The 27,687-nt window shown below is 42.7% G+C and overlaps 1 protein-coding gene across 2 annotated transcripts in view; it reads right to left on the bottom strand.

The window, feature by feature from the left end:
- CERK (ceramide kinase) overlaps positions 1–25,323 on the bottom strand; it is a 43,945-nt gene extending 18,622 nt beyond the window's left edge. Inside the window, exons 1-6 of one of the 2 annotated variants that reach the window (XM_048500669.1) lie at positions 24,966–25,323; positions 12,624–12,737; positions 10,483–10,605; positions 9,338–9,466; positions 3,481–3,544; positions 111–256 (exon numbers count right to left, since the gene is read on the bottom strand). In XM_048500669.1, coding sequence (XP_048356626.1) covers positions 111–256; positions 3,481–3,544; positions 9,338–9,466; positions 10,483–10,605; positions 12,624–12,737; positions 24,966–25,086 — 697 coding nt within the window. In that variant the 5' untranslated portion in view covers positions 25,087–25,323. The remainder of the gene's footprint in view (positions 1–110; positions 257–3,480; positions 3,545–9,337; positions 9,467–10,482; positions 10,606–12,623; positions 12,738–24,965) is intronic. The other variant, XM_048500670.1, reaches the window with a different exon arrangement.
- Positions 25,324–27,687: the final 2,364 nt, after the last annotated feature.

The raw sequence follows: 27,687 nt of genomic DNA, 5'->3' as shown, positions 1-27,687 counted from the left end.
ATCAAAATGGTACTTCTCCCTCCCTAAATGTGCATTTGGGCCTAAGAGAAAGGCAATATGTTATGTAATGAGAATGCATGGTGAACATTTAACCTCACTGCAGTTCTTACCAGCGGGGATTATGCCAATCCTTGTTTTGCATGGGACTAATGGTGCTGTGGGATCATTTTGATCTATGCCAGAATCCTTCTGTGTTCTTCCAATCAAACCATGCATCACTTCACTGAACATTCCGTCCCCACCAACACAAACAATACTGCCAGAAAACACACAAATGAAAATGCATGCAGACAAGTCAATACATGAATGTGTCAAGTGCCCCAACATAAGAGACATGTTTATTATTATTATTATTCACTCCTCCTATCAAACTCTGCAGATACAGGTAACTAGAAGTGATGAATACAAAATATAATTTCTGATATTGAAAGTGTTGGCTTCTTTTTGTTTGATTTTTTAACAAAATCCCCAGTTTCTCTTGTTCTTATGTGAGTAGCAGTACAAATATAAGCTGAAACAAAATCATGAGCATGAGACAGACATTGACGCAGGGAGCACAGGGAGAAAGGGATTTCACGCAATTGGGTGGCTACCATTCAAAGCCACTACAAATCATGACCTTCAAACTTAGCTGTCAATGTGGATGATTTTCTGGACATAGCAGAGAACAGGTATCTGTGATGGGCAGAGATTGTTATTGGTCTCCCAGCCACATGTGATATTTGACTGACTCCCATGTGGCTGAGAAAACATTTGAATGACCCAACTACATGGATAGCGGCTGACCACACATGTACATACTTTCTCAGCTGAATGATGAATCTGGAGTTAAGACATATGTCACTGGCCCTCATCCACATTGGTTGGCTCACTTAAATGTTCTCCCATCCACAGAAGAGCTGTTAATGGAAAAGCAGCTAATATGTGTCTCTGGTTAAGCATTTAAGAGTTCCCTAATAGTGGTGATTTCAGATTATGCAATCAGAATAACAGTTACCACCTAACTAATGTAATGTGTGAACTCATCCTTACACAGGAGTGTTTCACATGCTGTGTCAGCTGAGTATATAGTGTATGAGCTGTATGCAGTGTAGCACTACAAGGGGGCTGAAACTTCTGAAAAAGCCTACATGGATTTGCCCTGTTATATGAAATTCTCTGAACTGCTGTTAATGTTACAAGGAATGTGAAAAAAAGTTCTCCACATGGTAGGATTGGTCAAGGTGGTGATGGCTACTCTCTTGAGCTTAGGCTCAGGTTTTTCAGGTGCACCCGTATGTCCTGGATAACACAGAAAAGTGGCTCTTACAGTAGCTTAAAATAAAATTAATCTCAACAGCAGAAAGCAATTTGTTTGTGACTACAACATGGTATCTCCATTTCCTTTTGATATGGATAAGGGAAGGCATTTTGTTTTGCCACGGACTTAAATGGGAAGTGGATCCAGGCCATACACTGAAATAACATTTTCTTCCTCTGGAGTTTTCAGCACTGTGAAGAAAGCCTGCAGCTATAACAAAGATGGTATATGGGATCCCAGGCACTAGGACATTCTCCTTTATGAGTTGCACTGAAATGGATAGGAGCAGAGCAAGTTGTGCTAGCCCCCTCGTTTCAATATGGCTTATGCAGGAAATTTTTCTTGCAGGTTGAGGGAAACTGAACTACTCCTTAAGCATAAGTTCATGAATATTTCACTGTGTGTTTGTTTTTCCCACAAGAAAATCCTGTTCATAAATTTAAGGTGCTTGGGTTTTGCTTGAACTTCCCTACAAATTATGGTTTTGTGCTTTCACAAAACACTCCTTCCTTTTCCCACATGACCTTTTTTCAATACAGAAGTTAACACTAACTCAGATTGGCATGACATCCAAACTGACAAACAATGGTTACCACTTTCCCTCTAGACTGCACTTGAAAACAATGCATTTAACTGGGTCTCTGGTTCTGGGGTGCAGCTAGAGGGCTGACCGTAATCTCCCCACCAGGTTGCTAGAATCTCTTGGGGTACTGAGCATGTTACTTCCCCCTCTTTTTGTTTAACTATCTCTCACCTGCCTTCAATATTCCCTGCCTCCTGGAGCATACTCAGCTTGCATTATACCTTTTTCCTTTTTCTTCTATTTCACTGGCAAAGTAATACCTGTATTTCTGCATATCCTAGGGCATCCTGGCATATGTAGACTCTGACCTTGCCAGGGTAGGGGACTGCTTTTGCTGCTTTCATGAATGGGGACAGACAGCCACTCTACTCTATAATATCATGATTGTTTTACTTTCTAAATCTTGATTTGTATTCAAATCAAGCTGCTTTAAATGCATGCTGCAAAAGCAGCATGTGTGTGAGTGTGTGTGTATTTTCCCCAACAAAGAAATAAAACAGAAGCTGGCTTTTTTTCACTGAAGAGGGCTGAATTTCCTAGCAGTTCAGTAAGTGGCCATGGTAGGTTGTAATGAGACTCAGGGAGTGGTCTATGCATTACATTAGGCTTTATACCCACTGCCACATCATGGGCTGCAAAATGTTTGTTGCCTTTGAAACAATAAATTGAGCTTACCCTTACCCCATCCCCATCTCCTTTACAACCCAGGGAGAGGATTCCTCATCTTTCATCTCAAATATGCACTGTACAGATGTAACTTCTCCATGAGCTTTTATCAGAGCTCTCTGTTAAGATGGAGAAACCCAAAGGACGAGGACCACACCTAGCAATGATACTAGATTGCTATTGAACACTGGTAATGTATTGGCCTGTAACTGCCAACTGAACTGTCTATAACAACTACCACATCCATATATTTGGTGCTTCCCAAATGATTCAAGATGCCTGTCTCCTGCTACAACCATCTCCATACCCAGTGTAATTGGAATTTCAATACTATTTGACTCACTGTTGTAGTAATTAAGGAGAGATTGATGCACAAAGTATTGTAATTTTGTAAGGAGTCCCTAGATTAGCAGTGTATCTGGCAGTTTAATTAAATGATTATGCACAAGGCATAATTTGGTATGGTGGTCATGCCAAGTGAGCATGGTATTTCCTAGTAGTACTTTGGGTTCCTAGAAACTGGAGTCTTGGAAAAAACGTGGGGGAACAATCTGGTCTTTTTCTTTCTTTATAGTAAAGTTCACCCAGGAGTATGTGTGTGTGTAATATGTGATTTCCACTAATTTCCTTTCTGACCTCAGACCTCTATGTTGCCTCCTCTGACTTTTCAGGGAATGCCAGGCCTGGGGAGAAAAGGGGGTGGGTGGCAGCAAAGAGCCTTTTTGTGTGGGCTGCTGACGTTTGGAAACATCCCAACACATGCAGGCATGGAAGACAGAATGGAAATTGTTTTGTCTGGATGCCTGCATGTGAATGTCTTCTGTTTATTTGGGATTCTGAAAGAGTAGTCTGAAACAACCAGACTTACTGAGGGAATAGCAGGAGGAGACTACAAATATACAAAGAGAAATGAATAGGAGAGAAAACTTACCCATCATACTTTGCCAGATTAACTTCAGACAAATTATCCTTAGCATGATTAGCATGTTCAGTGACTATATGGGGGGAAATGAATAAACTGTTTAAATCATAATACTCAACAAGAAATTCACGAGGTTCAGTGTTTGTCCAAGAGATGGAACTGTTTGCTTTGTTGGTGGGATATAGTGAAGGCCCTAACCATAGGGGGCCTTAAAAGGGAATGAGATACCTTCAAGGAGAGGCTCATCAACGGCTACTCGCCATGTTGACTAAAGGAAGCCCCCCTATTTAGATGCTGCACAGTTCTGAATGTCAGTGAAGGAGGTAGCATCAGGGGGCCTTGGCCTTTGTCGCCTGTTTGCTGACTCTCCAAGGCAACAATATGACCACTCTGTGAAACAGGAAGCTGGACTAGATGGACCACAGATCTGATCCAAAAGAGCTCTCATGTTCACAAAAGTTTTGGTTCTTATTGCTTTTCTCCAGCAGTTGCAGAATTTGGCTCAGCCCTTCCACTTCTGCTTGGGCAGCACCATCCAAAGGAACACACTTCCCAATGGAGGACAGTGCTACAGAAGTGGAAAAAGAAAGTATAGGATCCCAAGCCTGCATTTACTGCCCAATGCAGTAAACAGCACAAAACACTTGCAAGAAGTGTGAGGCAGACCAGAACATAGAGTTGCTAGGTCAGTGCTGCCAACCCAGAAGGCTCTTTTGAGCAGAGCCTTGGGGAAATACCAATGTCATTATGTATTTCTGAGAGAAAACTCAGAAATGTTGCAGCCGAATATGATGCTGTCGAGATTCCACAAATTTCTATGGAAAAAAAACACACAGAGAGATCTATGGAATTTTTAGAACATTGAATTGGGGGTGGAAGAGCTGTAACATGACTTTCAGGCTTTTGCTTGGAAAGGACCTCTGAAATTTGTTTCTCCAGCTGTTGAATTAATCAGTAGTGGGACAGTGAGTGTTGGGGGGTTGGGGGATTGCCCACCAGATATGCAATTAGCAACCTTAACAGAGCACAATGAGGCTATCAAAGATAAATTATATCAAACTTGAAGGAGGAAGAACAACCAAGTGGGCTGCCCTGAGCTCCACAGAAGACAACAGGATCAACAGATAATAGACTAAAAAAGAATGCTTTCATAGGTGCTGAATAATGCACTTTCATTCCACTTTCAGTGTCATTTAGTGATCTTTTACAAGTTATCTTTTAGTTATCTTTTACAAGTGGATTTTGCCATTTCACAAAGGAATGTTCCAGACTGAAGTCCATATTTGGTTTGTCCCTGTCTCCAGGATGCCTTTGATCACAGCGTGAATGGGGTGAGTGTTCCACACTGCCTGTTTTTGTGTAGAACCTCCCTGTGTATGTGTTGTACTTTCATGTATAGACTTTTGTTTTGCACTTGTACTGTTGTTTTGCACTTGTACTGATGGGGCAATTTGACACCCTCATTTGGGTTATGCAGTTACAGCCCCCAAAGTCCAGTGGTAAATCATTCTATGTCCTACCTGCATGTCCTTTTGATTGGTTAGCTGCGCTCCTATGTTAGACTGGTTGTTTTGATTGGCTGTGCTGCCTTTCTTCCCTTTTGAACTATGGACAGTAGCTAAAGAATTCAGAATAGTTATGATTATAGCTGATTATTATATTATATCAAACAACCCTCACACTGGTCCTTTTATATTCATCAGTAAAGAATTTTGCTGTCTGAGGGAAGTACCCAAATGGCCCCTTCCTCCTCGCAAACCTTTGATAACATACAACAACAAGTTTGTTATGGTAAAAAAGATTGGCCATAGCCTTTTATTAACATATTGATTCCAGGTTAAACAGAAGCGTAAGGTGCAGCATGGGGGTCTGATCTTTTCTGCTGGGCAGCCCTACTGCTGTCCCCCAGTAACCTAAATTTTCCTCCAGCCCGTCTACTGAGGAAAAATGCCACACATTGGAGCAGCCATGAGAGATTCCAGATTGGTGGTAGCCACTTCCCGAAGACTCATTTTGCGGCCAGGGGCACAAGCCATACAAGCCCATGTCTGGGCACACAAACCCCTTGGCTTGCCACACCCCAAACCTCTTAAGGAGGTTCCATCAAAGTGGATATATCACCCGCCGTCCCCCCTATAGATCAGTCCCCCATGCGTAACTCACAAAACAAAACAAATACATGCCGCATGCATTAACAAACACTAAAATTAAGGGAGAGGGGGGTGGGAACATGGTGGCCTCGAAGGGAGTGGAGCGAGCAAGGCCAGGCTGAGCCCTAAATAGGCTGCCAGCCCACCTTCCTCGTGACTTCAGGGTGACTTTCCTGACATCACTGGGCTGCGCTGCTCGCCAAACGTACCCGCACGGCGGGCCCAGCAAGCTCCGCAAGGCCGTCGAGGCCTCATGAGACCCAGGGGAAAGGGAGAAGCCTGCCGTGGCCGTCCCTTCCCCAGCAGCAATGGCGACCACGGGTAAGTCGCGGCCACTCCTTTGCTGTGTCTATGCTCTGTTCATTACTACTGTGTACCAACTTTGTTCACAGAAAGGATCTTTGTTGGAGAGGGAACACCTTACACCTCACAGGTACCCCTTTTGGTCAGAGGAGATTGGAGCTGCAGTCTTGGCTTTCTATCCCATCCACCTGAGGCTTATCAAGCTGCCAGCTCCCTCACTTCTCGCACCTTGGCTTGCCTGTCTCACAGTGGGCTCATATGGCTACCGGCTCTGTTGTTGCTATGTTGGGCTGCCCACCTGCACTGCACACTAAAGTTGAAAATGGTGCCCCAGCATGGTGCTCAAGTGTGCTCTAAGGAATGTTCCATGAGGCAAAAAGGCAATAATTACCTTCTGGAAGATACCACAGTAAAGTCCAGTTGCAAAGTGCATTGAATGTGGATTGAAAGTGCATTACTCAGTGTATGTGTAAGAGGAAGGAGAAATCCAATTCCCCACTCTTCCTCAGCAGTGTTATTTGAGGTTGCCTTAGCTAGCCCAAAATGGCAATTAAGATCTCACAAGGTAATCTTGAAAAATCTCAGCATTTTGAGACTTTGCTGATTTTGTATTGTCGAAGGCTTTCACGGCTGGATTCAACTGGTTGTGGTGGGTTTTCCGGGCTGTGTGGCCGTGGTCTGGTGGATCTTGTTCCTAACGTTTCGCCTGCATCTGTGGCTGGCAACTCTGTGATACACCTCTGAAGATGCTAGCCACAGATGCAGACGAAACGTTAGGAACAAGATTCACCAGACCATGGCCACACAGCCCGGAAAACCCACCACAACCAGTTTGCTGATTTTATTTAATTCTAATTGTTCATATTTTTCTACAAACCAGGGGATTATCCCAAATCCCTATCCCCGGAGCCCCTCGGGGATAAGGCGGTATAAATAAATAAATAAATAAATAAATAAATAAATAAATAAATAAATAAATAAATAAATAAATAAATAAATCTGCACAAATCTATATCTTAGTCCTGGCTGTGTATTTTTGAACTGAATGGAGGAGCCAATAATAGCTATTAAATATATGGTGCACCATGATGCATGGTGTTGTCATATAATGCAATTGCTCATTCATAAAAACAGGCATGGATGGTTGCAGTGGAATGTGGAGACATACCCACTTCTGGTGGAAACGACACCCACAATGCATTGCAGCCACGTGTATATCATGCTTTTGTGACATTACATACCACAAGAGTTGTAACAGGAACAAAAAGAGAAAAAAAACTAAAATCGATCCAGTGTAATGGTCACTGAGTAGTTGGCAGCAACTCTTTTTGGACAAGTGAAATTAGTTATTTTATGGTTCCAAATGAAGAGCAAATTGCTTCCAGTGCATTTGGGGTTTGCATATTGGAATGAAATATCCATCTCTGGCACAGGCTAGATTTTTCTTTTATTGCTTGGCAGCGGTGTTATCACATTTTGTCTAAATTTCCTCCCACTGCTGTTATTACAGGCTAAACAGATTTTTTCCCCAAGCTTTAACTGGCAGCTGCTTTTTCCAAGGGACTATCACATAGTTTTCCATGACAAAAATGAAAATTAAGATTCCAGATTAGAAAAGTTAATATTAAATAGTTGTGTGAGCCAAGGTGGCAGCTACCAAATAACAGCCAATCTACTTAAAGGGGTGGGGGAGAGGAGACTCTAAAAGGCACTTTTGATTTTGCAAATGTTTACAGGCCCAAATGCCATGCATCTAGGAAAAATCCTTCACAGATGTCTTCTAAAAATAAGGTATTCTTATATAAAAATAACCTGTCAGAAGCCCTTTAGCAACTTAGGCTGAAGGCTGTCTAATTTCTCAGCACAGTGATGACAATCAGCACGGGCTGTGTGTGTGTCCATGTGCATGTACACAACAGAGACTGAGACTGAAGTGGTGCTTAATTCAGCTCAGTTTGAAACTTGATGTGACCATTCAGTTCCCTTTTTTGTTGAAAGTTAATAGAGGCACAAGTTGTTTTTAGACCTAGCAGGTATGACATTCAGTCTGTGGTACATTGCATCAGATGGGGGAAGACCTGCTCCAGAAAAGAGGAAACTTTGTGCAACAAACTCCATCTCTCACCAAAGTGCCATTTTCACTACAATAAACTCACTCCTTTCATTGTAGATGTGCATGTGCTAGTGGGCAAATGGATCTGAAGGGTATGTTCAATGAAATGGATGCATACTGAGGAGATGTGCAATCAACAATGTACATGGATACAACAATCAGGACAGTTATTTTTTACATTTCCTGGAATTTAAAGTGCCATGCCTGGAATTCCTGGGGCATTTCCCACTCAGGCACTGACTTGACCCCCAATTTGTTTAGTTTTAGCAAGGTGGTTGGATCATGTGTCTTCAGATTGCATCTTGTTACCCCAGTGTACTAGCAGCATTTCCATTGGCATCAGGAGTGCTAGTGCTGGCTGTGATAATGGCACAGAACTCTGCATCGAAGAGCTTTGATGTGTATCTCTGAGCTGTGTATATAAAGTGCTATCAAGTCACAACCGACTTACAACAATCATAGGGATTTCAAAGCAAGAGACTAACAGAGGTGGTCTGCCATTGCCTTCCTCTGCACAACAACCCTGGCATTCCTCAGAGGTCTCCCATCCAATTACAAACCAGGGTTTAATCTATTAAATAAATCCTCATGGAATTTAAAGGCAAGAGATGGGCAGAGATGGTTTGCCATTGCCTGCCTCTACATAGCAACTCTCATCTGGCCTTCTTTGGCGATCACCTACCCAAGTACTAATTATGGCTGACTCTGCTTAGCTTCCAAGCTCTGATGATTTTAGGCTTAGTCAGAGCTATTCAAGCTCTGTGCGTTAGCTACCAATAAAATCAATAAAAATAGGTGGAACATTCACTTGTTACTTTATAGAGCTACTTCAAAATATAAGTGTGCTTGGAAATGGGAAGCAGAATTTTAAGCATTACTGAGTAGAAACAGGATGGGATAACTCAGCTGCCCAGGAAGTTTGTCTTTTGATGGATGGTTTGAACAGCAGTGAGCTAGAAGCAAGTTTCCTTCTAGACAACAGGAAACTGGTCAAAAATTGCTTATTTGTCAAGAGAACTGATTGGCGGCTATCCCCTTCTAAGCTTTAAATCTCAAACACTATGGCAGCATTGGACTGGGTCTTATAAGGCTGGAATCACAAGCTAAATTCTCATGAAAACCAATGCTTTTGACTCAGACAGAATTACAATATCAAGAAATCATTTGCTGTTATATTTCTCTATGCCAATTCTATACAAGGAGGTTACTTCTGCATGGCGCACAATATAATGCTGCCTTGAAGGAACTCACTATCTAATATTTGAAAAAAATCAGAAGCACATCACATCACATGACTCACCGACAACTTCTGCAGTGATGGAAGCCAGACTAAATAGTGGAGCGACTTTTTGTTTGTATATCCTTTCCCCTTGTTTTTTCCCACTAAATGGATTGATATAAACAAGCAAGTGCTTTGGTCTTGAGGCTGCTGGGGGGGGGGGGGGGGGGGGGAAGAAAAGGACACCGATGAGTTTAAAGTTATAGGATTATTTGATCTTCAATTCTTCTCACACATGTCAGAGCTGTAACACTGCAATGATAGTGCAAACACACGGAGAGCATTTAAGCTTCTGTTAAAATGGATAAGATGCTGCCATTATTAGAACAGAGAAGAAAAAGTCCTCAACTTCTCTGCAGCCTTGAACTGCACATGGAGTTAGGGCACAGAAGGATATGGGCCAAGCCTTGAACAGCACACCTGCCCCCAAACTCCATGGGGAGTTCACAGGAAGGGGTGCACCTTGACTCAGGTGAAGCCTTAGACTGTGCACCTGCCTCTGAACTCCACATGGATTTTGGCACGTTTCAATAGTGGCAGACAGGACTTGTAATGGAGCTCTGGACTGCCTAGCAACCCCCCCTTCAAACAGCACCCAGGGCATGATCCCTGGCTTGCCTCACCTTAGTTATACCCTTGGCAAAGTGGGATGCTTTCCTCCAGTCCAGGGAGTTGGGCTGTCAAATTCCAGGTGGGACGTGGTGTACGCCCAGAATTATAACTGATCAGCTGATTTCAGAGATCAGTTGTATTGGAAAAAATGACAGCTTTGAAGGGAAGACTCTTTGGTATTACACCCCAGCTGAGCTCCATCTCATCCTCAGGCTCCACACCAAAAAATTTCCCAACTTGGAGTTGGCAACAATACCAGAGAGTCTTCCTCCAACTTAAATGGTTCTTCTTCCAGACGAAGAACCGTTGAGCAGCAGGAAGACTCCTTCGTCTGGAGGAAAGAATCCAACTTTGCTCAGTGGAGAATACAGGCCAAAGAGTAACATTCAGAAAGAGGCAATGAGTATTCTTGAATGTTACATATAATGGAAGCAAAAGAAACATAGGTGCCTCCAAACATTAAGCAGCCACTACTTTTATGCAGGTGGCAACAGTAGTGTCAAATTTAATTCTCGTCAAGACAGCATGGATGACTTCCCTCATCCAAAACTTACTCTGAAAGTCAAGTAGTTCTTTTAATGTTTGTATCCACTGATTACAAAGCTGCTCCTCCGTGCACCAAAAGGTGGCTTCCTTGCACCGCCAGCGGTGAGGTCGTTTCCTTTTCACATAATACACTGCCAAGAAGAAAGATAGGTATAAAGGATTTCCCCACAAATTTGTTGGGAACACGCCCGCATACAATAATCATATCTGCTAGCATGTATATTTATTATTTTGGAATATTTCTATGCTACTGCTTCAGAGGCCCACACAAGGAGGCCTAGAATTTAAAAACCCCCATAGTATAAGACACAAGCCATTCAAATACACAAGCCAGTGGATATAAGCAATATAAAAGCTATATAAACTTATACACATAATCAGTGTTCAAAGTGCCTAACTTCCATTATTATTTCAGTAAGTTTACTACCAGGCCTGAAGAAAATTTCTGGTCTCTTTAATAAAGGCTTAATGGGATGTCATTTACTGGGTGTAATTATTTATCTCTACACCATAAAAAGCTTTTGCTTAGGATTGCCAATCTCCAGGTGGGGCATGGAGAACTCTCAGAACTCTCAGAATTACAACTGATCACCAGACTACAGATGTCAGCTGCCATGAAGAAAATGGCCACTTTTGAGGGTGGACTACCCCACTGATGTATTTCCGCTTCCAAATCTCACTATCCTCAGGTTCTAACCCCAAATCTCTAGGAATTTTCCCATCCAGAAGTCAACCCTGCTTCCATTGTCTATTTCCAAACTTTAGGGACAGGGCAGTTTTCTCCAGGCTCTTGGCAGACCTATATCTTAGTAATAGGTAGGTCAGTATAATTATCCCCATTTTGCAAATGAAGGACCAAGGCTGAGATAATCACTTATCTTAAATCTAAGCCTTGACATTGATGGCATGATGATACCACTTCCAGAAGTCACACAGGCTACAACAGGGAAGACGCTCTGGTTTTTGGTTAAAACTCTATGGTAAAAACAACTTTTATCATAGAGTTTTTGACCAAATACCAGAGTGTTGCCCTCATCGTCATAGATATGATAGCATCATTTCTGCACGTGCAATCATCATGCAGGGGCTGTTGAGGCCTAAGTCTCATTTTAAGCCTGGTAAGATCTTCCCCCTACCCCGCCAACGGCCAGGGCAACCTGGCAACCTGAATCTAAGACCACCATGGTAATATAAGTTGTGAACTAAGCACTTCAAAATTCACTCTCTGACTGTGCAATCCAATGTAAACCAACTGAAATTGAAGCCATGAAGCTGTAATACCTCTGTAAAGCACAAATCACATTTATGGGGATATTCCAACAAACATTCATTCTATAAAACTGGCTGACAGTCTTTCTCAATTTAGACAGATACGTTAGACTTTCTCAACCAGAGAAAACTTTCAATATGAAGGACTGAGGCAGGGCTTCAGAAGTTATGAATTATATATGTATATAATATTTGTATTTATATAAAATAAAAGGTAAAACTTGCATTCATTCACAAGGTACTGAAAATAACACTGCTGTCTCATCTCAGACAGATCTGGCTTTCCAAATTATGTTTTTGAGTCAGCTCAATGTGTACATGAAATTTCCCTTATACAATGTCTACTATCTCAATAGTGACTGCTCTGACTTCCAAGTGACTCTCCAGAACACCAGCTGAAGGAACTGGTAACCCTTCAAAGGCATCTCCATGTACAATTTGCTGTGGTAATCCAAGATAGATGCTACAAAGGCTAAATAAGAATGGGTCAACCATCTCTTTCTGATAAGGGCACAGCTGGCATGGAGTTTGTAGAAAGTATTAACAGTTATGGATACCTTGCATGTACGTTAGCAAAACTGGAGCTAAAAATGTCTCCCAAGGTGTGAAACAGATGCTTAAAGGAAAGTACAGTCTCATCTAGAAAAGGCTGAAAACCATTTTCATAGACAGTAAACCACTAACCAAAACTACCAACCAACAGTACTTTGGTCTTGTCTGGATTGATTCTCAGTTTATTACTACTCACCCAGCCTGATATTAAAACATACAGAATTAAATCTGTTTAAAAAATCCATGGCATTTCTATAGTGCTTCAGCGTACAAAACACATGCATCATCTCAGTGATCTTTTTTTTTTAAACCCTAGAAGGCACATTACCTGTGAATGCATGCTGCTTTGCCATTTTTCTCCATTTTCGACTATTAGATTGTTTCTTATCAGTTTCCGTTTCCTCCACAGCAATAATCTCAGAGATGGGCACTGAAAATCTCTCTGCAAAAATATATTGCCTATGTCAGAAAGGTATACTTGATAAAAGGCAAATCAGTTAGACAATGGTTAGTCAATATCTGAGAAAAGCTAGATTTGCCCGAATATTGTAACTGGAACTTGCGTGGCTTTATTGTGGTACTGATTAACTGCCTTGCCTTACATATTTTTAAATTAAAAAAAGATTCAGAATTCTCTCACGATAGGACTGAGGCAAAAAAAAGAAGATCCTTGAACACTCATTAGTTTCATTGTAGATATATGATCCTGCATCAGTCTGAATCAGAACATTGGTCCATCTAATCCAGTACAGCAGCGTTTCCCAAATGGTGCGTTGTGACCTGGCACCGGGTCACAAAAGCAAAATGCTGGGTCACCTAAAGTCCGGGGCTGGGGCTGACCACCCTACCCCTGTCCTTGCTCAGAGGGCACCACCCACCTGGAGTCGGACCAGCTGGGATGATATAGCAGTTTCAAGGCTCCTGCCCAGCCAGCCGACCACCCAGAAAGGGGCCAGGATGGAGCCGCAGCTCATGGAAGATGTTGGTACCGCAACGGAGGTGAGGGGGGAAACGGCATCCCAGGGAGCCTCCTTGCTGCTGCCGCATGCAGATAAAGCCCGGTGCAGAGCTGGGCTCACCCAGCCCTGTTTAAAAAACAGAAGAGCAATAAAAAAATATGATGTCGACATGTCTAAGGACCATCAGCTATCTAATTGATGGGACTGATATCTTAAAGGCAGAGTCCCTTGGAACACTGTGTTCTCTCTGATTTTCATGAATAAATTACATAAATAATAAAGGTAATAACAACCAAAACAACTTTTGCATACAATTATTATTATTTGAGAAGTACAGCCTGGTCCTTCATTAGAAGCTGAGCTCACTAAGAGTGTCAGAGCCTAAGATGAGAGGAACAACATAAAATATTTACTCACACTGGATAGGGCTGACCTAATGAATTAGAAACAGTGCCAATGGGAAGAATCCATTGAAGTGAAACGGGAAACAATGCTGTGTCTGCGTATTTTAAAAAACAAAAGTTGGCTTCTCATAATTAGCTGCAAACAGCTGACACATTTGTTGAAGGCCTGCTTTTCCTGCCTTGGCAAGTAAATCCTGGAATATGAATTTACTTCCTCCTATCAGTAGAATGCAGTATGAACATACGTGGCATGGCAATCAATGAAGGCAAAAAAAATGCTTTTATTTAGTTACTTCATTTATACCCTGCCTTTCTTCCAAATGGAGACTAAAAATGGCTTACATCATTCTCCTCTCCTCCATTTTAACTCAGTAAGAAAGGTTATGCTGTGAGTTAATGACTGGCTCAAGGTCACACCGGCAGAGAAGGCAAAGACACAAGCATCTGAGCACCCCACAGTTCTGCAGCTGCCAAACCCAGGAATGGGCACTACCACAGAGCTACATTGGCATCCAAGTGGACGTCGGCACAGGAGGGGCGGCCAGGCCAAGGCATTCCGGGTTGGAGCCAACTTTAGTGAGCCTTCCACCTGGGCTTTAGAGTTAGAAACACTGCAGCCTCAGATTTACACCACCCAAAAGGGTGGCGTAACTCTGTTCAGCTCTATGAAGGGCTTTTCAGGCAGCTGGGTTTTTTCTTGTGCTAGCTCCCTGTGCCACCTGGACGTCCTCTGGGGGAGGTGTTGTGGCATGGCAGCAGCACTGTTATTGGCCACCAGAGTCCTCTGGATTGGACTGCCAGGCCTCAAGTAAATGCCGCCTGATAAAAAAGCAACTGTCCAGGAGCGTATAGTTCATATGCAGCACAAATGTAGCTTAGAAAGATTTAACCAGTCCACTCCACATATATCTTGTATTCTTGCTGAATGTGACTTGGGACACAAATAAAATCTTCATCCAGGAATTAATAAGTTAATGTGCAACCAACGGCAACCAGTGAGAGACGGAAAGGCTGGAGATGCATTTGTGTGTGTGAGCTGTAGACATGATGCCACTTTTAGCAAATAACCAGACTGATGTCACTGTGTTGGTGTGATGCTCAAGGATTCTCCCAAACTTCTATGATATTATGTGATGACATTATTTCTGTGCCATTGGTGTTACTGATTTTTCCAGACATTTCCCTGCCTCCCACACAGCTGAGCTGACAATGGACACCTGGTACAGTGCAGCCTGATCATATGCATAATTTATTGAGACAAAAGTCCCATCAAATTCAATGCCACCCTCACATTAAGTGCAAGGAAAGGCAGTATTCAGCAAGCTGCATCTTGCTTTAGCTTTAGCAAAGTCTAATTATTCAATAGAAGACTTCTTAAGTAGGGATGATCTATATATTTTCGGGAGGGGGGGCATTCCAGGTGACATAAACCTATTTTCCAGTGGCATAACGTAAAGGGTCAAGATTGAGCAGATGACGCAGGTGCCACTCTGGGGGGCACATTGGGTCAGTCCCCCCTCCCAGGTCCAAGCAGGGCTTGGCAGGAAGAAGCACTACATTGCTTTTGGGCAATGTAGGATCCCACCGCTTCTAGGATCCCTAGGATCCCACCGCTTCTTCCACCCATTCTGCTGCACTGCCCTGCCCTGCTTCATGCCAGGCTGGGCTGGAGACTGCACACAGATTTTTTTTAAGTCCCTTAAACTTGAATTTTAAACAACTAGTTTCAAAAATGATGCATGCAATAAGCACAGAAGGTATGGCTGGCTCCTCTCTTCATGATACTTGGTTCTATTCAAGCATATCACATACTACTGACCAGAGGCGTATCTAGGGAAAATGTAGCCAGGTGCAAAATCTGAGTCACCCCCTCCCTCACCATGACCAAACAATGCTTTTTTGTACAAGGACATCTCAAAGTCACTATCACATTATAAAACATGCACCAACTCACAAATCTGAACACAGCAATGGTCCACTGAAAATGTGCGATTTTCTGCCCTCCACGTGACTAAATGGCTGCAGCCCGGGGATATTTGATCCCACATGTCCCCCTGGGCGGTACACCCCTGCCACTGACTAAATACATTTCTTTGACAACATCCTCCTTGTTACATTTTATTGTGAGATATATTTCCTAATTTTCTTGATGCCATCATCCAGGGATTTTCTGCTGTGCCTCTGCTAAGTAGGAAGAACTGGACAGCTGAACCCAGCATTCAGATTCTGGTGTACACCCGATGGTTTCACTGTTCTCTTGTTAAAAGTATCACTTGCAAGTTCAACCAGAAGCAATTGGGTGAAGGGCATTTTATGACATCAGCAGTTCAGTGTATGTTGCTACTGCAACAACGGCAGCACAAGGTTTTTCAATACTCCTCTTAGAAGCCTGCCAAACCCCAGTGCCCTTTGCAGGATGGAAAGAAAAAAATGAGAAACAGTAGGCTATAACAAACAAACTGAACAGGTTGATCAAATATATCTGCCAACAAGCAAAAGGGTATTAAGATACAATCTGCACTTTAGAAAATGTGCCATATTCCAGTATGAACCAATTTATTTTCTGTAGCATAAGCAGCAATTTATAGCCTGGTCTGTCAGGAATTCAGAGAATAGAAATATTTAATGAACCTGACTTAGCCAGCATTATGTTCCTAAGACTGATCTAGGATAACAGACATATCAATTAGCATTAAAGTAGGTCTCACAAAACAATGACAATAAAGAAATCACACTGTACAGTGACACAATATTTACAAAAACTGGCTAGTGTGGTGTAGTGGTTAGAGCACTGGACTAGCATTGGTGACACTCAGTTTCAAATCCCCACTCTGCTGGATGACCTTGGGCTACTCACACACTCTCAGCCTAACCTACTGCACAGATTATAAAATGGATGCGAGGAGAAGGATGTAAACTTTTTTGGGATCCCACTGAGAAGAAAGGTGGGGGTGTAAATAAATAAACATGATGACTGGTTGGATTCTTGGGAATAGTCCAGATACTCGAAGGCCTGTGAACAGTCAAGTATGGCCTGCATGTTCATCAGCTAGGAAGCAAGAAGTGTGGACCATAAAAGATTATGACAGCCCATTGGATTATGTTGACTGTACGGCATCATGATGCAAACCATGCATGAGCAGCCCAAACATCAAAGGGAGCACATAAACGACCCAATGGAATGCAACAATCTGATGGTTCTTTTCCGAATGCTGGGATTTCTCAGCCACAGTGCTCTTTAGAGCTTCAAATGCTGTAGCATAGTAAGAGACGTGCACCCTGATTCATGGCAATGAGTTCTGCTTAAGTACACGATCCAGAATAGTTACCTTACAGAGCAGCTTATTTTCCCACCCAAAGTCACAAAGAGATCAATTATACAGAACTGAAGAAATAAAATGTTAAAAAAAAAACCATAAGAGCAAGAGGAAGTTGCACAGAGTTAAAAATATAGCAAGCTTGGTTAACCAATGACAAAAAGAAGTTGGTGACTCATAATAGATGAAGAAAGGAGGGAAGAGTTCTTAAAGTTCTCCAAAGGGCAACAAGGGCGTAAAACAAAGCCAGGAAAAGAGGACACAAAGCTGAAAGTAATGAGTCAAGCAGAGATCATTTAGTAGGAACTTGGTTGGGGAGGGTGTTTCCCAATTATCAGGCTTGTCTGCCACTCAACAAAGTTCGCCAAAGGGAAGCCACCTTGCCATAATCATAGGGCTGCCAACTCTGATTTTGGCACAAATTCTAGGAGATTTGTGGGCAGTGCTGGAGAGGGTGAAGTGTTGTGGATGGCATTCTTTCTTCTTTTACGATGGCTGTGGGTCGCTCTTATGTTGTTTGTATGACACAGCATAGTGGGTACTTTGGCTAACAGACAAAATGGTCTTACGAGTTTGACTGGGTTAGCTTTATTGGGGTGTGTTATTTTAACTTTAATTTTCATTGTACAAACATTATTTTTATGTAGGATTGCCAACTGGCATGAAAAAGAATCCCTTGTCCCTTTAACAGAGGCTTAATATTTGAGAAACGGGTGGCTGAACCTATCTTTGGCATGGAGATAAATAGTCACCAGGTAAAGAACTCCCTATTAAGTCTCTATTAAAGGGACAGAATATTGCCTGTTTACACCCCTCTATTTTTATACCACTGTCTTTACCAGTTTTCTGGATAGAAGAGATAAAATTTACTAAGGCTGTCAACCCCCAGGTGGGGCCTGGAGATACCAGAATTACAACTGATCTTCAGACTACAAAGGTCAGTTCCCCTGGATAAAATTGCTGTTTTGCAGGGTAAACTCTATGGCATTATACTCTGCTGAGGTCTCCTCCTTCCCCAAACACTGTTCTCCTGGCCTAAGCTCTAACCTCCAAATCCCCCCAAAATTCTCAACCCAGAGTTAGCAATGCTTACTACCACTAACTAAACAAATAATCTACTCCAGTAATCTTCAATGTGCTGCCCGTGGTCAATGGGTTTGCCATCTGTCCTGAAGCAAAATGTCCTGCCCCTTTAACAGAAGCTCCATGTGAAGAAATTAGCAGCTAAAGTGTTTCATGGCTTGGAAATAAATAACATCATTGTCAGCACCCCTGGTCTGTTCAAGAAAAGCACTTCCGTGGGAGCAAAAGTCTTTATTTAGTAACAGCAGTTTAGGGAAATATATGGCATTAGATGTTTATTGACAGAACTGGGATTAAAACCCCGCCAAAAACCCCTTTCATATAGGGAAGAGAATTCGCTGCCCCACTCCAAGCTATACTTCCTATCCAAGAGAAACCCGACTCTTCCTTCTCAGTTGGAAAGGAATGCGGCTGGCCTCTCTTATCACGTTCTACTCCAATCAAGCCAACCTAGGAAATAACCCCAGGTGTCTAACTAAAAACAACAGGCTGTGGATTCCCAGGACTACATTCCAGGCATGGGGTGGGGGTGGGGAATTACAAACTACCATACTCACCTCCTGTCAGGAGGGGAATTATGATCAGGTCCAGTATGACTGGGCAACACAATCATCTGGCAAATAATTTCCTATTCAGCCTCTATTAAAAGAATTTGATTTTTTCCCCTCTGGCTATTTGGCAACCCTGTGGGTACCATGGTGGTTTCTGGGATACAATTACTTCTTCCCCATACTCCAAGATCCAGTACAGGCATTCCTTCAATTTATTTGAGTTGGTATTTTAGAAGAGCTTTGTGTATCCATAAGAAGACCCTATTAGAAAACACCTGCTTACATCACAGAGGATACTTGAGTTGGAAGCTCCTTACATTTCCTGACTGACTCCATTCCTCATGAAAACCATTTTGAGGTGACATCCAGTACTTAGGGTTGCCAATATCCCAGTGGCAGCTGGAGATCTCCTGCTATTATAACTGATCTCCAGGGAACAGAGATTGGTTCAGCTGGAAAAAATGGCTCGCTTGGAAGGTGGAACTATGGCATTATGTCCTATTGAAGTCTTCTGCCCCCCCCCTCCCCACTCAGGCTCCACCTGCAAAATCTCCAGGTATTTTGTAGCCCAAAGCTGGCAAGCCTACCACTACTGTATCCCCAAAGTGCCCACTGTAACAGGGACAGGGACTCTTACTATCTTGATTTTGAACATTCATGAGGCAGCTTACAATACTGCAAAATAAAAACATATTATTAAGATGTAGCAAGATAGTAAAAACGATAAATAAATCTTGCCTTCTGTAAGATGACTCTTGATAGAACCAATGAAGGCAAGGGTCAGGGAACAATGGACAGACAAGGGAAACCACAATCACCAAGTGCTAAGTCTGTCCTTCCTTTCCTACTTTATTTTGTCTTTTACTGCTCCACCCCTGCTGGGTCCATAATTCTAGTAATTACATTCTTAATCTTCTTGAAATTCCCAAAGCAAATTTAATATTGTGTGGCCAAGACATTACTACCTTTAAAAAAAATACACTAAAGTGAATCCATATGTGGAAACTCTGGTGGTAATTTTGCATGCTAAGCAATGAGACAATGTTCCTTTGGATCGCTGTCGGACGTTTTGGATCCTATCTGGCAAAACAGAGAGGATTGATCCCTTTTGACCACTACCAAGCTAAGCTCTAGATTACAGAATCTGCATAGGAAAAAGCCTTGTGAGATGGGGGAGGGGGGAGGGGTGTAGCAGACTTTGAAGACTTTTTATTAGTCCTAGACTCATATTTCAACTTTCATGATGAGTGATCATACTTTCTAATTACTGCTTGGCATCACAGCGAAATTTCTAGGTGCCATGATGGCCTAATGCCTGAGATTTGTCAAGCCCTAGGCTAGAGTAAGGAGGGATGTCAGGTGAGCTGAAACGGAAAATCTGGCTGGATCCAACCCATTGTCTCTAGGGCAGAACCTTGAAGAGCCTGCTTCACCAACTCCAGTTTCAGTTTGGGGTGAACTGCTGTCTTCCTCTGTCGCAGAAAAAAAACAGCTGGTCTGAATGCACAGGCCTCTGAAGTGGAACCTCTCATGGACAGCCAGACACAAACTGAGAAAACTATATCTTAGGGCCTCAGATTAAAAACAGCCTCTAAATACTAAAAAATGACTACATGATTTTTGGAAAATGTAATGTTATGGGGTCTCTTAAACTTTACATAGACTTGAGCCTCAGAATGTTTTATCCTGCCTGTACATACCTACCTAGATCTTAACACCCATACTCAAATGCTCAAAAGTCAGTGATGCAGAAACCAGTAAGGCTTGCTCTCCAGGAAAATACATTTAGACATTGTGTGCAGGGCAATTCTATTTGAGTTGACTTCAAAGTGACATTAAAGGAACAAGATGTTCTTTTCTGTTTTTCTGACAGAACCTCTTATGCCTTTAACAACTCTGGCTGGCAGAAATTTAGCGGGGGTGGGGGGTGGGGTTGGACAGAATGATGGAAAACTACTAGAGAACTGTTAGGGAGTTGTGCTGGGATACGAATCAGCAAAATCAGGAGAACAACATGCATAGAACAGGACTGTAGTCAATGTTCTTTAATTACAAAGTGAGCACAGTTTCTAATTCATGTACAGCTTGCTAGAAGTTATAAGTATTCATTTCTGCTTGATACGAGTTAAAAGCATGGTTCTTAAAGTATTTAAAGGGTTAAAACACTTTACATTCTTACATCACTTCCTGCAAGGGAGACCTGCCCCATCCCCTTGCTAATGACTTCATTTGACTACCAACTTTTCCTAGTTAAAGAATGTTTAGTCTTCAACTCCGAATCTTGCGGTGCGTTTCATTTCCCTCGAGGCCTTTGTCCTCATATAGCAGCCAGATATTTGATTACATATATTTATGGGACAGCGTTTTGAACGTTTTACTTTTGATATGTCTTCCGGGATTATGCTGTAAGGAACTACTGTTGCGTGTAATGGCAAATTCAGATTAAGAAATGGGAGGAATATTAATATTTTCAAAGTGTGCAACAACCCAGGCAATCGCTGAGAGCCTCAGCTTGAGTTGATACTGGCTGTAGAAGATTTGGTTTTTATCCAACACCTTCTCTTTCCCTCTCCGTAACAGACACCTTTTTGAGGAAGGAGGGGTTGAGAGCTGAGAGAACAAAGACAGGCCCAAGGTCACCCAGCAGGCTTCATATAGAGGAGTGTGGAACCAAACCCAGTTCTCCATATTAGAATCCACCGCTCTTAACCACTACATTTGAAAACTAGCCTATTGACATACAAAGCATAGGCCAGATCAAAAAGTATTAGCATCATAAAATGTACAATGGAAGCAGATAGAATTTGCACAAGTAGCACAGAATATTATGGGAATTTTTTTAAAAAATGCAGACGAAACCAGGTGAGTCTTCCTTGTTATTAAAACCTCATTATCAACATAAGAAACTCTTTCAAGAGATGTTTTGATAGGTGCAGCCTCTGGGTAAAGAACTTCAGGGTAAAGAATTAATTGCAGTCTTTAAACTTTGACATAGTATCCTAATTAAGACTTAGGATCCTGCACTGTGTAGTGCAGGTTGACTCTAATCTGGAGAACTGGGCTTGATTCCCCACTCCTCCACATGAGCAGAGGAGTCTTATCTGGTGAACTAGATTTGTTTCCCCACTCCTACACATTCCTGCTGGGTTGATAACAGTTCTTTGGAACTCTCTCAGCCCTACCTACTTCACAAGGCGACAGTTGTGGGGAGAGGAAAGGAAAGAAGTTGTAAGTCCCTTTAAGTCTCCTTACAGGAGAGAAAAGGAGGTATGAATCCAAACTCTTCTTCTTCTGATATTAAACTCAAGGCTTAGAAAAGGCTGGGATCAAAGTCTTGCTGGGGGAAGGGTGAGGGTGTGCACATGTGTTTGTGGCACAGAGATAGTAGAAGAACAGAAAATTTCTCAAACTAAAAGAAATAAGACTTGGAAGAACGGCCATTGCAGAGGGTGTTCTGCAGATAGGTAATACCTGATTTTGCACTGATCCTAGCTTCAGAGACCTTTGGAAAATGACTTGACATTCTAATACCTTTCCTTGCCTGGCAGAACTTCTTCAACTATTATTAAAGAAGCCTAGACTTACTTATATCCTCTTTGGTATTAGAAACAACAGATGGGGCTAGCAGAATTATGGGGAACCACATGGCAGAGGGAATGAAGGAGGGCTTTACATATTATTGAGCTTCCTTTTCCTGAAAGATGTGCCATACAGAAATCTGTTACTTGCTAGCCAATTAAAATTATACATTCTAGGAGAGGTCAATGAAATCTGAAGATATCAGGCAGAATCAGGACAATGACCCAGATCTCGCAAGCAGCAGAACAACACGCTCATTGACAACAGTTCCCTGTGGCAAAACAAAAAATGCTGCAGGTCCACAGATGAAACAAATGTGTAACTTCTGGGCCATCATAAGTTGGATAAGGAGAGAGACCACCCACGTGGAGGCTTATGAAATCTGAAGTGGAGATAAAACCAAATGAGGCCCATGGGTGGAAAGTGGAGTAGGGGCTGTTGCACAGAAGGGAATGAAGAAGGAGGGCTTTGTATATTGTTGAGCTTCCTTTTCCTGAAAGACCTGAGACACTTCTGTGGTTACAGAAAGACTTAGGGTATATTCACTACAATTTCATCAAAATGGAAGGTGGCATCAAGGGCAACCTGTGTGTAGCACTGTTTCTACAGCAAAGTCATATTTGGTCAACACATCTGGTCACTGTTGCCAGAGGTGACTGTGAGTGCTAAATTATAAGAATGGCTTAATACCTCTTATATATTTCTCTGGTCACAACTGATATATGATTACCTCTATGAGGATGTAAATGAGTGGTCTACATCAAATGAGCTTTGTCACACAAGCATTCCTGGTTATCTATAGCAATGATTCTCTGTCTGATCTCCAAGCACATGAATAGTGCCACAGCACAGTCTGAAGTCAGAAGGGAGCATATTTGTGCCTTGGTTGTCAGATCAAAGGTTATCTGTTGTCCACAATTGACTGTGCTGCACAAGTAAGTATGTCCACCTGGCCTATGACATAATCACCCACAAGTAATTTCTGTGGTCATGGTGCCAGTGATCTCAGGAGCCGCTGAAGGAATAAATGACTAGCAAACTTTTTGTGTGAACCGGATGATGTGAGCATGTATCCAGTGAATGGCCAGGTCCTCAATATCATGCAGGTGGGAAAAAACCTAAAGCTTTGTCACCCTTTAAGTGCCCCTTCTGCAAGGTCTTTATTTGTTGACTGTCTGTATGTTTTATTTATTTACATTGTTCATAGTCTATTTACATTATTTATAGTCCATCTTTCTCACAGGGACTCAAGGTGGATTGTTAAATGGGAATGATTCATAACTGAAGCCAGGCAGAAGCGTCACCAAACTTTTATGGTGGTTGTTCCAAGTGTGGCAGCCTGAAAGCTCTCTGAACTGAAAATATGGGCTGTGAATATATTAAATAGTGGACATCCAAGCCAAACCTGTAATTACATGTTCATACTATTAATGATCTTCAGATAGTTAATGAACAGACATATTCAACATACAAACATTATAAATGTGGCTTTCCTGATAGGCTCTGGGGCTGCTGTCAGCCACTGAAACCCAACTAATGGGTTCAAAGTCCCCATTCATCAACTTATAAAGAAACAATCTTCTAGGCCACTTTTCACAATAGTCTTTTAAATCACAACAGAACACTGACAAGAACAAAAACTTTCCGAAAAGAAAAATGTTGCTATAATACTGTTGCCCCTGACAAGGAAATGCTGGGAGAAAGGAAACCATAGCCCAGGAGAGATCCGGAGGGATCTCTCTAGACCACCATGTAAAGGGAGGTTCTGCACACTCTGCCTTTGGGAAGGTACAATTTCATTATGCTAAGGAACTTCTCAACAAGTTCTCAAAAGCACCAACACCATCTTAGCGCTACCAGCAAGCAAAGTGTTTTAACAGATGGCCCTTCCTAAAGTCAGAGGAAGTTTCCAATGTCCTGCATTCTGGATTTAAAGCAAACACATTTTTTTATTTTGAAATATTTACATCCTGCCTTTCAAGCACTCTTGAAAAAAATAATATTCAACCAATTTTAAGAATCAGGCAGTTCAGAAGTAATTTGGGCCAAAGCTGCCTGACATCTCCTTAGTCTCCCCCCTCCCCCCACGCTATACTTCCAGAGGGATAGCAATGCTGATCTACAGCAACCAAAAGGGTTCTCTAGAGAGGCACTTTAAAGCCTAACATGATTTTATTCCCATCATAAACATTCACTGAGGGGGACCCACTTCTTCAGATGCAGCGTAGTAGTATTTCAAAGTTGATAATGGAATACAACTGTTTTTGTCTTTCAGTTCAGGAGGGCAGCTACACTAGTCTTCACAAAACCAAACAAGAACCTCCTGGAGCCTTCAAAGACTGACACAATTTGATCCCAAGGTTAGTCTTTGTGGACCAGAGCACTCTTCTGTAGATGCATGGAGCAGATCCTCACTGACTCGTAGTTTTATGTAGGAGAAAGAAGGTGCAACCTGGCTGCCCGGCTTCCAACCATCCCCAATTATCCCCTTACAGAAACCCCTCCCACACAACGCACAAGGACTTTGCATTCTTGTGGCCTTGACATGAATGGACAACAGGGGCCCATTGCATAGCTAAGAGTTATGTCTGCTTGTGTGAAAACTCCAGTCGTATGGGTGGTTATCTGCAGCGGGAAAGAGGAAACGAGAGGCGCTCTTGACATGCTCAGAGTTTAACTTCTCCGCACCTCTTCTTCAGCCCCTACGGGCTATAAAAAGCGGCATGCTCTGCTTCCTTGCGCACACACCCCGCCCCCCGACCCCCGCAGCCACTCACCTTCCCCCCGGGACGAGGGTGGCTGGGGCTTGTGCCATTCCAAGACATCCCCGTCTAAGGTGACCTGCCAGGCACATTGATCCAGCACCAGCGAGGAGCTGAGCCGGATCCGCTCCCCCATCGCCCTTCAGTGCCCGGGTTCCTTGTCTAAGGTGCCATGATGATGGAAGGGGTGGGGCCGCGGCCAGCCGCAGCAGAGGATCGAGCCCGCCGAGCGCGCCTCTACGTGGGATGGCAGCGAATCGGTTATCCTTCAGAATCTGCTACTCTGAGGCGCATGCGCATCTCAGATTTGCGCACGCACGCACGCCCTGGCCGAAGCCACCGGTGCCCTTCCCTTAGTTGCCCTCACTGCTTCTTCTCTCGCTTGTGCTGGCGGAGAAGAAAGGAAGGAAAAGTCGCCGGGTGCGGAGGGAGGGACGGAGCGCAGGCGGGGACTGACAGACGGGGGTACGGAGGGAGGGACGGAGCGCAGCAAGTACAAGATCTGCGCGGGGAAGGGAGGATCTGAAATGTATTTCAGGAGGGAAGGAAATAAAATCACCTCAGGGCAGAAAGAAGCAGAAGGCTTTTTTTAAAAAAATTCAGGCCTAGTCTTACGAGGATCTCCCCAGAAGAGCTTGCAATAACTTTAATAGTAATAATATTCCTGGAGTGGACACAGATCCTCAGTCTTGCTGGAGCGTTATCCTATTAATGACTTTTTAAAAGCCAACAATGAGCCAGGCAGGGCCACATTTCTTCCCAGAGATAGCTGCCGAGGAGAGAAAAATATTTCTGTTCCTCTCTCTCCTGCTGGATAGCTCCCTTTTTCTATGTAAGCGGTTTCCTTTGTTTCTTTAAAGGGACAGAACATACTAGAGAGCCTGCAACATTAAGACTGAAATCTTTTTTAAAAAACCCTTTCCCTTGGGCAATCCCAACCAGATTAAAATGTGGTTTACATTTGAGTCAAGTCTGTAATTGCTTCCTAAGACAGTTCTGAAACGATGCATTGAGCTGCTGCAGGAAACCTTGCAGAGTTTTTAGTCTGAAGCAGATCCTCAGCAGAACTCTGGTCATTCTTTTCTCCTAATAAACCATAATTAAAGCAGCAAGTCTTGTGTACACCAGTTTGCGACTAAAACAATAGAAAAGTCTCGTGTGGCACTTTAAGAGCCTGATTTATCATAGCATTTCTTGAATCAGAACTCACTTCTTCAGATGCACCGACAGCAAGCAAACTTGGCTACCCTTTTTGTACCCAAGTCACATCTTCAGTGAATTCTGTGGGAATGATTTCCAGGAAAATATGCCAATGATTTGTCATGTCATTGGTAATAAATTCCAGAAAAGTAGCTGTGTTAGCCTAAAAAATTAAACAGGAGTCTTATGATCTTGTAAACTCTGACAAACTTCTATATTGGCATAACCTTTCATGGTTTCTAAGTGGTCTGTGTAATCCACAAAGGTTTCTGTTAGAATAAAAATGTCTAGTCTTCTAGGTACCACAAGACTCTGGGCACTTTCACCCATGCAGAATAATGCACTTTCAATCCACTTTCACAATTGTTTGAAAGTGGATTTTGCTATTTCGCACAGTAAAATCCAGTTGCAAAGTGCATTGAAGGGGCATTATTCTGCATGTGTGAAAGTGCCCTCTGGCCTGCTTTGGCCATTGATCCAACTTTCTACCTTAACAGAGCAGCCTGTTATATTCCAGACGTTTGTCCCGCCTCTTGCTTTGGTCTTGTGGAATCCTTCGCAAGCTAGGGCTTTTCCAACTTTTTTCGCCGTCATTAAGCAGGCTGCGGTTCAGCTTCGCAGATCTTTCTGTTCCAGGGGATAAAACCAGCCACTCTACCTAACAGAGGGCCAGGGAAGACAAGAGTAGAAAACCAAACTTGTTGCCAAAATCTGACAAAGCCATGCCACTGTTCAATAGGCTCTCTAAAGTTCCTGCCTGAATTTAAAAATGTGGTTGTCTTTAAGGTGTCACTGAACTCCTCCTTAGTTTATGCTAAAAATATATTTCCCAAAATGCCTGACCTTGCTAAATCACAGGATAGCTAGTGTAGTTTGTGTCTGTGTTTTATGCCAGCTATTTAGCATACATATTGCAATAGCCAGATTTTCCCAGTCTTAAGGTACTGTTCGCCAGTTAATATGCTTTCTCATAGTTTCCATAGATTTCCTGTTAGACAGGAACATAGTTCCAGTTAAGGTGAAAAAATGTCATAATTTCAGTTTGTGATGTCAGTTTGGTAGGATATATAATGTAGGTGTTCCCCCAAAATCACAGGGCAGAGGCAGAAACAATGGAAATGACAGAAGAAATGGAACACATAGCAAATCAGTCTGGTAAATAAAAGCTGCCCTGGATATATTGGCCAGTTGCTTGGGAGTTGTGGTGAAATTGCTGAAACAGAGTTGACTGAAATTAAATCCATCAAAGATGGAGGTCCTGTGGCTGGGCTAGGGAGAGTTTGGAATAGGATGCCAGCTTCCAGCTCTTATTGGTGTGTGATTGACAACTACGTTGGCCATTAAGAGTCTGCATGCGATCCTGAATGCCTTCCTCTCTATGGAGGCACAGATCACAAATGTAGCCCAACTAACATTTTCCCATCTATGCCAGGTCAGGCGATGGGGACCTCCCTACCTGTCCCATCTCGACCTAGCCAGAGTGATCCATGCAACAATCATCATCTGACTAGATGATTGCCACTCACTCTGCACAGGG

This window comes from Sphaerodactylus townsendi, linkage group LG06 (genome assembly GCF_021028975.2).
Source record: "Sphaerodactylus townsendi isolate TG3544 linkage group LG06, MPM_Stown_v2.3, whole genome shotgun sequence".
NCBI lineage: Eukaryota > Metazoa > Chordata > Lepidosauria > Squamata > Sphaerodactylidae > Sphaerodactylus > Sphaerodactylus townsendi.
Note: the sequence above shows the minus strand (reverse complement) of the source record. Positions and strands in the feature narration are given on the sequence as shown.